The 9,568-nt window shown below is 58.1% G+C and overlaps 2 protein-coding genes across 2 annotated transcripts in view; one reads left to right on the top strand and one right to left on the bottom strand.

Annotated features, from left to right (window-relative positions):
* Positions 1–4,117, bottom strand: part of HSD11B1L (hydroxysteroid (11-beta) dehydrogenase 1-like) — a 7,194-nt gene extending 3,077 nt beyond the window's left edge. The window contains exons 1-5 of the mRNA XM_008573067.1: positions 3,919–4,117; positions 1,406–1,491; positions 1,192–1,322; positions 460–571; positions 37–128 (exon numbers count right to left, since the gene is read on the bottom strand). Coding sequence (XP_008571289.1) covers positions 37–128; positions 460–571; positions 1,192–1,322; positions 1,406–1,478 — 408 coding nt within the window. The 5' untranslated portion in view covers positions 1,479–1,491; positions 3,919–4,117. The remainder of the gene's footprint in view (positions 1–36; positions 129–459; positions 572–1,191; positions 1,323–1,405; positions 1,492–3,918) is intronic.
* A 241-nt stretch (positions 4,118–4,358) lies between these two features.
* LOC103590753 (chromosome unknown open reading frame, human C19orf70) lies at positions 4,359–6,962 on the top strand. The gene is made up of 4 exons (XM_008573057.1): positions 4,359–4,698; positions 5,382–5,559; positions 5,766–5,817; positions 6,727–6,962. Exons 1-4 carry the CDS (start codon positions 4,670–4,672, stop codon positions 6,825–6,827), a joined length of 360 nt encoding a protein of 119 aa, XP_008571279.1. The 5' UTR covers positions 4,359–4,669; the 3' UTR covers positions 6,828–6,962.
* Positions 6,963–9,568: the final 2,606 nt, after the last annotated feature.

Here is a 9,568-nt window from a genome sequence, read left to right as displayed (position 1 = left end):
GGGGGCGGGGCTGGGGCAGCAGAGGGGGCGGAGCACCTGCACGAGCCAGCGAGTCGCCTGGGAGCTGCGGACCCGCGCGCCTGCCGGGGCGCCGCCGATGTGGTTCAGCACCAGGTAGTCCAGCCCACCTGGCCCAGAAAGGCTGGTCACCCCAGGGCAAAGCCCTGAGGCCCGGCCCAAGCCCCGCCCCCGAAGGCGGATCCTCCCCAGGTGGCGCCCCACTAAGATCAAAGAGACCCAACACTGAGCCTTACTTCCCGGATCCTGCAAGGTTTCGTACCCATTTAGGAGGCCCTGTCAAGAGTTCCGCCTCCTGATGCAATGAGGTTTCACCCCTGGACACGCCCCCGGACCCCATAAGTCTCCGCCCTCAGCCACCCGTTACCGTCACCCACCCCAATGCTGGTCCTGCCCCTAACTCCTAGGCTACAGTCCCAGACTCCAGGCCCCGCCCCTCACCCAGCTTGTCCAGCGCAAACTGCACCACGTGCTCGGGCGCCTCAGGGGAGGCCATGTCCGCGGCGACGTAGAAGACCTTGGGGGCGCCCAGCTTCCGGCAGTTCCCTACCACCTGGGGGGGCCAGAGCTGCCCGTGGGCCTCTCCTCCCCACCTGGCCTCCCTCCACCTGTCGGCCACATTGAGTCCCCAGCGGGAAGCCCTCTCCCCTACTCTGAGCCTCTGATCCCATTCAACTCCATTCCCAAAGCTTTACCACTGTGGGGGCGCAAACTGGCAGCCCGCAGGCCAGAATGGGAGACGTTGTATTTAATCAGCAACAACTAAAATTGAGGAGATTTCACATGAAATCTCCAGAGTTCTGGCTTGTCTTAAAAATTTGGAAGGTTTGTCCCCAAAAGCTGTGTATTCCCTTGAATCAACAATGCGTTGTTGCTAAGAAGTGCCCACACCCACCCCTTCGAGTCTGAGAACCCAGCTATTGGCACAGGTTTGGACACTATCCCCATTTACTGAGTAATAACGTTCCTGCTATTCAATGCATAGAACAACACCATAACCCATGAGAAGGTACTTTTATTGTCTGTTTTGCAAATGAGGAAACAGGCTCAGAGAGGTTAGGCAACTTGCCCAAGGTTACACAGGAAGCCTGGATCATTGCAGAGATTCAAACCCAGACCCTCTTTTTTCCCCTACTCCTGCCCCCAGCATTAAACCGGAAATAGGGGGCTCACCTTCTGCAGGAGGGCCTCCGTTTGGGCAGTGAGCACCAGGTGGGAGCCCAGGCGTGCATAGTGATATGCCAGCTCCTCGCCAACACCTGCACTGGCCCCTGTCAGCAGCACACGGGCTCCCTGCAGGCTTGCTGGCAGTGAGCAGGGCTGGTCAGCCTGTGGGAGGACAGGACACCTGGCCCGATTCCTTCCTCCCCCACCCCCTGGCACTCACCTGGGTCGAAGTTGTCATCCCAATAATAGGCGAAGAACAGGGCCCCCAGCCCTGTGAGGAGCAGCACCTTCATGGCCCTCTGTGGCCTGCTGCGGGAGAGAGGGCAGCGGGCACAGGCCTGGCCCACAGCCACCCCCATTTGATGAGCCTTTGGTGATTCCTCCAACCCTGGATCCGCCCACTCCTCTCCACCTCCACAGCCACCAGCTGCTCCAGGGCACCACTGTGACTCACCTGAACCAATGCACCCTCCTCCTCCCCTTTCAGAGCCTTCTCTCTCCACCCAGCAGCCGAATCACATCTTGCCTGCCCCCGCTGAACATCCTCCGTTTCATTTAGGATAAAAGCCAAAATCCTTGATGACCAAAAAGGTCCTGCGTGGACCAGTCCCCCTGGCTCACTCTTCACTGTTCCATAAAACCAGGCAGTCACCATCCTGCCTCGGGGCCTTTGTACTGGCTCTTCCCTCTGCCTGCTACGCTCTTCCCAAATATAACCCAACAATGGCTTGCTGATTTCTCACTTCTATAAAGTCTCAGCACAAATATTACCTCCGGCGAGGCTAGCTGGTTAGCTTAGTTGGTTAGAGCGTGAGGTTATAACACTAAGGTCAAGGGTTCAGATCCCCATACTGGCCACCTTACAAAAAAATAATTACCTCCTCTGAAGGTCTCCCTTTCTAAAGCTTCTCCCTTCCTCATCCTCTCTCTCCCTTACTTCTAGAACTTTCCTCTTCTACTTAACACTTGTCATTACCTTAAAGTATTTTTTTTTTTTTGTCCTTTTTGAGACTGGCCGCACCGCGCTCAGCCAGTGAGCGTTGTAAGCGCACCGGTCAGCCCTATATAGGATCCGAACCCGCGGCGGGAGCGCTGCTGCCCTCCCAGCGCTGCACTCTCCCGAGTGCGCCACGGGCTCGGCCCTACCTTAAAGTATCTTGATAATTTCTTACACGTTCACTCTCCCTCTCTCCCTCTAGACTGTCAGCTCCTTGGGGGCAGAAGGAAATAAAAATCTGCTTGTTTTGCTTACTATTGGGTCTTCAGTGCCGAAAACTGTGCCAGGCACACAGTAGGTGCTCAATAGATAATAGACTGACTCGGAGTAATATAAGCAATATAGGAGGAGAGATGGGGGAGCCCAGAGAGACCACTATGTCTGGAAACACCCAGAAGCAGCTGGACACTTGGGGCTGGGTTGGAGACAGAGGTGTCCATGTCATTGGGGTTAAGAGGTGAAGAGGTGACTTCAGTTGTGGGAGCTGATTTACATGTTCCAGGAAGAAGGAGAAAGAGAGGAACAGGCTGGGTTCTTAACGCCTCAGAGATCATGAGTCTTCCCAGAAGAGGGCACAGGCCCATCACATCTTGGGTTTTTTGTCTTTTTGTCTTGTTTGTTTTTGATGGCTGGCAGTTACGGGGATCCGAACCCTTGACCTTAGTGTTACAAAGTGGAGCTCTAATCAACTGAGCTAACTGGCCAGCCCACATCTTGGGGTTTCTATGCTCTGAACTGAATGGGACAAGGAGAGGGGGACTTCCACAACTTCCATCTCTAGACCCAGCCCTGTGTCCTCTACCCCACCCCCACCTCTACGCACTCATGCTGTCTTCTGGGTGTCTCCCTTGACATCCTCCAGGCCCCAGAGACGCAATGGGGCTCAAACCAGGCTCAGGATCTGACCCCAAAGCTGCTTCTCTTCCCGGGTCACATCGCAGGGACAGCCCCACTGTCGCACATACCAGGATGGTAGACACTGAGCATTCATCCCCACAGCCTGATGGTCCCAGGTCTTAGCAGTTCTCCCTCCGGAACTTCTCTCCAACTGTCCCCCACTCTCTGTCCCCGGGGCTCACAGCTAATCACCTTCCTCCCAGACCCTGCCTCTTGCCTGACCCACACCCATCTTGCCCCCGGCCTCCTTCCCCCACTGCAGTCTGGCTTCCCCACCTCCACACTCCTTCCTTCCCATCCCGTCCTCTCCGTACAGCCAGAGGCATCTTTATCGGAAGAAATCTGGCTGCGCCCCTTTCTGCTGTGGAGACCAAGCTCCTCATCTCACCCACAAGGCGCAGCCGGCCTGGCCCCTGCCCACCTGTCCATCCTCGTCTCCCACCACCACCGTCTGTGACTCTTTCAGTTCGCAGAAGACTGGACTCCTCAACCTCCCCCAGCACGCCAGCCGCCGTCTCAGCAAGAAACGACCACCCCCCATGTCCAGAGACAGCCCGTGAAGCTCCTGGGCTCGACCCTCTTCCCACCCCCCGACCCCGCCCTGACCACGGCAGCCCAGCAGGATAGATGGATCGATGGACGGAAGGATGGACGGATGGACGGGTAGATGGACGGATGGGTGGATGAATGGTGGGAGCAGACGGGCTGGGATACGGAAGGAGCCGGGGAAGCCAGATCCTTGCAGAAGGTACCGGCCCCATGACCTCCCCGGGCCTTCAAGCTTCCCCTCAGGACAAAGGGGAGTGTGACCCTCTGCGCGCCCCCAATCGCGCTCTCACCCACTCGGGCCTCCGTTTCCCCCACCGTCCAGTAGTGCCGTGGTCCCGGCCCCGCAGCCGCGCGAACGCCACTCCGGCTTCCCTTCCCGGCGGCGTGGAGTCGGGCCCCCGACCGCGCCCCCTCCCGTAGGGCCCGAGCCACGTGACTCCAAGCCCACCTCCTCAGGGGCAAGGGCGGGGCCGTGGGGACTAAGCGCCCTGGCGTTGCCGGGCAACGGCTTTCCCGCCTGCTGCCCCGCCCCCTTAAAGCTCAATCACGTGACTGCGGCCCGCCACTCTCGAACAATCCTGCCCTGGCCCTGCCCTGGAAACCGCCTTACAGGCTCACTCTTCCTAGGTCCCAGGCCTGCAGTCCCCCGCGCGGGCGCGGGTGGATCTCACGGGTCCAGCATCTTCTCGGGTCCCCCCTCAGGCTTCACTCCAGACACCCGACGCCTCTTCTCAAGCCACCGGGACCAGGGTCGGCCGGACTACATTTCCCAGGAGGCTTAGCGGCCGGGCGTTTCACACGGTGGTGCCGACTAGATTTCCCAGACAGCTTTGCGGCTACCCGGCCCGGAAGCTTGTGTTTCCCAGAGGCCTCCGGCGGCGAGACCTGAGCCCTTCTCTGGAGTCTGAGCCACAACGAGACTACGACTCCCAGAGGCATTTGCGGCTGACAAGAAAGACTGCATCTCCCAGAGACCTCTGCGGCGCCGCGACCGGAAGCGGCGGGCGAGTCGAGTGTCCTTGCGCGCGGAGCCGAGCGACCATGGTGGCCCGGGTGTGGCCGCTTATGAGGTTTGTGGGGAGACTGGGTGGGCCCCGAACCCCCGAGGAAGTCCCCTCCTGCGGGCAACTCCCCCCTCCGGTTTGCTACCGATCAGCTCTTCGCTTCTCGCAGTGTCAGCCTCCGCCATGGCCCAGATAGGGAAACTGAGGCTTATGGGGAAGGGGCTTCCTTGTCGTTCTACTCACGGTGTCCGAGACTCCTCCGAGCCTCAGCTGCCTCCTCCGTGAAATGGCCATGCCCAGGGAACCAATCCTGCTGCCCAGAGCAGAGAGTGACATGCAGGAAGCGCCCCGGGACACTTAGAAAATCCCCGCAGGTTGCTCTCTGAGCGTTTCTCCGTGGACTGGAAGGCTTCTAGAAAGGGGTCTTAAGTCTTCGCTGCTGTGCCCCGTATGGAGACCAAGTTCTCTGCGGGACCTTGAGTGGCCCACCGTACCTCCCGGGCCTCGATTTACCAGTTAAAGTGGCCTTACGTCGCCTTGCTTTGCACACTGTAAGTCGAGTGCTGTATATAATAGGGGTCAGGCATACCTCTGGGTTCCCACGGTGCCCTTTGCTTCCTCTGTCATCTGCCCTGCAACCGCGTCTCACCCTCTGGCCTGTGAGCCCCCAGGAGGGTCTGACTCCTCTAGACCCTGAGGGTTGCCAGCACTGTCCCCTGAGCTTCTGACCCTTCCTTCCTTACCGGCAGGTTCCTCATCAAGGGCAGTGTGGCTGGGGGCGCCGTCTATCTGGTGTACGACCAGGAGCTGCTGGGGCCCAGTGACAAGAGCCAAGCGGCCCTGCGGAAGGCCGAGGAGGTGGTCCCCTCGGCCATGTACCAGTTCAGCCAGTACGTTAGTGAGCAGACAGGCCTGCAGATACCCCAGGTACCCCGGGCTGGGAGGGAGGCCGGAGCTTGGTGGGTGGTCAGCTCTTGGGTGGCCTTCAGTCCCTCTCGCCCAGCTTGGTGTCCTCTGCACTGGGGCTGGCCCCATTCTGAGGTCTGTGCTCCTCTATCTGCCCCTGGAGGAGGGCTGGGGCTGCTGCACCCTTTCCTTTTCACCAGCCCCTTCTGACCCCCACCTCTTCCCAGCTCCCAGCCCCTCCAAAGATGAACTTTACCATCCGGGAGTCCTGGAATTCAGGTAGGCCCCCGGTCCTTCTGCTTTGGGGGATGGCCTCAGACACCCCAGTCTGACACCCCTCCCTGTTTCCTGCTTCCATTCCTTTCCATCAATCCCTTTTTCTGCTGTATGTGTGTGTCTCCTACTGATCTGAAAAAGGAGAAGGGGGCGGAGATTCCAGGGAAGTGGGGCATGGCGGAACCTCCTTTGAGGGTTGGGCTTCTGCATTGCATAGCAGAATGGTTTGTGAGAGGCCTGGGTCCATATCAGAGCAAGGCCCTCCTCTGCCTCAGTTTCCCTGCTGGAAGTTGTGCCTCTAAAAAAATGTGGCTGACTTAGAGTTTCCCAGGGGTTGGCTGAGGCAAAGGGACTGGCTCCCACTGGGTAGGGAGCAGCCTCACTGGCAGCCGTGTCCTTCTGCAGGCATCATCATGGTGATGTCAGCTCTGTCGGTGGCTCCTGCCAAGGCCCGTGAGTACTCCAGGAAGGGCTGGNTGAACTTTACCATCCGGGAGTCCTGGAATTCAGGTAGGCCCCCGGTCCTTCTGCTTTGGGGGATGGCCTCAGACACCCCAGTCTGACACCCCTCCCTGTTTCCTGCTTCCATTCCTTTCCATCAATCCCTTTTTCTGCTGTATGTGTGTGTCTCCTGCGGATCTGAAAAAGGAGAAGGGGGCGGAGATTCCAGGGAAGTGGGGCATGGCGGAGCCTCCTTTGAGGGCTGGGCTTCTGCATTGCCTAGCAGAATGGTTTGTGAGAGGCCTGGGTCCATATCAGAACAAGGCCCTCCTCTGCCTCAGTTTCCCTGCTGGAAGTTGTGCCTCTAAAAAAATGTGGCTGACTTAGAGTTTCCCAGGGGTTGGCTTAGGCAAAGGGACTGGCTCCCACTGGGTAGGGAGCAGCCTCACCAGCAGCCGTGTCCTTCTGCAGGCATCATCACGGTGATGTCAGCTCTGTCGGTGGCTCCTGCCAAGGCCCGTGAGTACTCCAGGAAGGGCTGGGAATATGTGAAGGAGCGGACCAAGTGGTGAGACAGCAAGGCTGCTTGCCCCAGTTGGAACAGGGACAGGGACGCCACGGACCTGAAGACTCCAGACTGGGACCCCACTCTGAGGGCAGCTCCCGGCCTTGCCGGCCCAATAAAGGACTTTGGAAGTGTTCTCCGACCTGCATGGTAGCCCGTGGGGGTATGAGGTGGCCACGCTGGTGCCCAGAGCATAGGGGCCTGGGCTTCTGGCTCCTGGCGGCTCTTCAGGGCCTGACCTTGATGCAGGCCGGTGGTTCTCCCCTTTGCTGTCTGGGCCCTCAACCTGGTGTGGGGAGTCAGAGTAGACAATTGATCCTGGTGCTCTGTAGACAGTGCTCAGGGCCCAGAATAGGGTTGGGAAGGTGCTGAGGGCAAGCCCAGGCTAGGGGGAGGGGGATCGGTTCTGGGAGGTCTTAGCCCAGGATGGGCAGTCTGGGAGCTGGGGCTTGGTGCCTCCTTTGCTGTGGGCCACTGATTTCCCCAGGGCCACTGATTCCTCATTTTGCTCAGCTCCCCCATCCTTGGTCTAGTCCCAGCCATTCCTTGCCTGGTCCCCACCCCCTTCCACCCTCTCCCTGACAGCCTTGGTGATTCCTGCAGAGCACAGGCTGGTGGCTATTACTATTCAGGGTGTTTTTCCAGCCCACAAGGGCACTCTTTTCCCAACCTCGTCTCCCAAGTGTCCCCGTCTCCCTGGGACTCTGACACCCCAGCTCCACACGGGCAGCTTCCTGGTGGCCTGGATGTGTCCCCACTTTTCAGGCTCTGAGCTCTCTCACTCACAAAGGGTGTCCCACGAGGTTGGTGATACAAGAAGCCTGTGCAAGGGAACCAGAGTCACATGTCCCCAGACAGGGTGGGAGGTAGGTTTGTGTGGGAGCCAGTCACCTTCCCAGGATGCTGCTCTGGGAGCAGGCCCTGGTAGTGGGGCCCTGAGCCAGAACAGGATCTCCCGTTGTGGGGATTTATGAATTCTGGGGTTTATTTTGCGCAGTTTAGGGCACAGAGCTCAGGAAGGGTGGAGGTATACAGATGGCTCCCTAGGCTGTCTTCAAGAGAGGAAAAGCCAGTGGGCATCCACTGGGCTGAATGGGGAGTGGGGAGCCCACAGTGCCTGAGCCACCTTCTCTCCAGGAACGTGGTCTCCATCCAGGTCTCCCAGCTCCACTGTTGCGTGGAGGCTGCCTAGCTCCCTGTGCCCTGCTGTCTGCTGGTTCTTGGTGATGTGGGGGGCACACTTCACGTGAGGGTGGAGTGAGCAGGGTCGGGAAGCGTCCCTGCTCCTCAATGCTGCCGACGAGGAAGGCTGTGCTCGCATCACGGGCCAGGAGCAGCTGTGCCCTGCCTCAGCCTGACTCCATCCACTGAGCTCTTGCAGCAGCCCTGGCTGGAGCAGTCTCCCGGGCCCATTTTACAGATGAAGAAACATGCAAGTCCAGAGTCAAAACCCACTCTGTCAGCCTGGAGCCCTGTTGTTAACCACCACAAACCCTCCCCAGGGATGCAGGATTTTGATTTCCAGTCACCTCAGGGAACCCATGTACCCAGCACAGGAGGGGTTTGTCTGCAGCACTTGTGATGCCGGGGTGGCATCCCCTTGCTCACGAGGCCCCTGGGAGGGGGCAGAATCTGCCCAGGCCCCCTGCCAGGAGGCAGGCTCCTGTCCCACAGTACAACTGTGCAAGATCCAGCATTGAGTGACTTTATGTACCCATGTGAGTTCCCAGTGAAGCAAACGGGAAAGGAAACCGCCCTTGGAAGCGAGAGAGGAGCTGCTCTCCAGCCCCCCTCACCTCCATCCAGGTGGCCAAGTCCTGCAGCTCCATGAACTTGGCCATGGAGTTCTTTCCCATGGATGAATAGATGGATGGGGTGGGGGGAGATGAAGAGATGGGAGAATGGGTGGGCAGGTTAGGTGTGTGGATAGAAGGGTGGGTGGATGGATGGGCGTAAATGTGGAGATGGATGGGCGGGTGNAAAAGGGGTTGTAAAACCTCTCAGGGTTACATTGAGAACCAAAGAGGGAAAGCAGGCCCAGTGCCTAGTCCACAGCAGGTCCCAATCCCTGTCCTTGCCTGCCATTCCATTCCCTGTCCCTCTGCCCACCTGTGAGGGTGAGGGGTGGACTCACAGGCCCCTAGCTGTGGCCCAGCGTGATGTGGATGAGCTAGGGTGGCAGGGGCAACCGTATTTCTGCACAGCAATCAGGACTATGTTTTAGAGAGGACGGTGCTGCAAGAAGATTCCATCAAGAAAGGACAGTCTTGGGCCGAGCCCGTGGCGCACTCGGGAGAGGGCTGCGCTGGGAGCACAGCAGCGCTCCCACTGCGGGTTCGGATCCTGTATAGGGATGACCGGTGCACTCACAGCGCTCACTGGCTGAGCGCGGTGCGGCCGGTCTCAAAAAGGACAAAAAAAAAAAAAAAAAAAAAAAAAAAGAAAGGACAGTCTCTTCAACAAATGATGCCTGGAAAACCAGATATCCACATGCAAAAGAATGAAGTTGAATCCTTACCTTACATATACCATATAAAAAAAAATCAGCTCAAAGTGGACCATAGATAGACCTAAATGTAAGAACAATAAAACTCTTTGAAGGAAACGGGAAAAGCTCCATGACACTGAATTTGGCAATGATTTCTTGGACATGATACCAAAAGCACAACAAGAAAAGAAAAACTAGATAAACTGGCTTATGTCAAAATTAAAAACTTTTATGCTAAGTACACTTATCTTTTGGGGGGG

This window comes from Galeopterus variegatus, unplaced genomic scaffold (genome assembly GCF_000696425.1).
Source record: "Galeopterus variegatus unplaced genomic scaffold, G_variegatus-3.0.2 Scaffold870, whole genome shotgun sequence".
In the NCBI taxonomy this organism is placed as follows: domain Eukaryota; kingdom Metazoa; phylum Chordata; class Mammalia; order Dermoptera; family Cynocephalidae; genus Galeopterus; species Galeopterus variegatus.
This window is presented reverse-complemented; position numbering and strand designations above follow the sequence as displayed.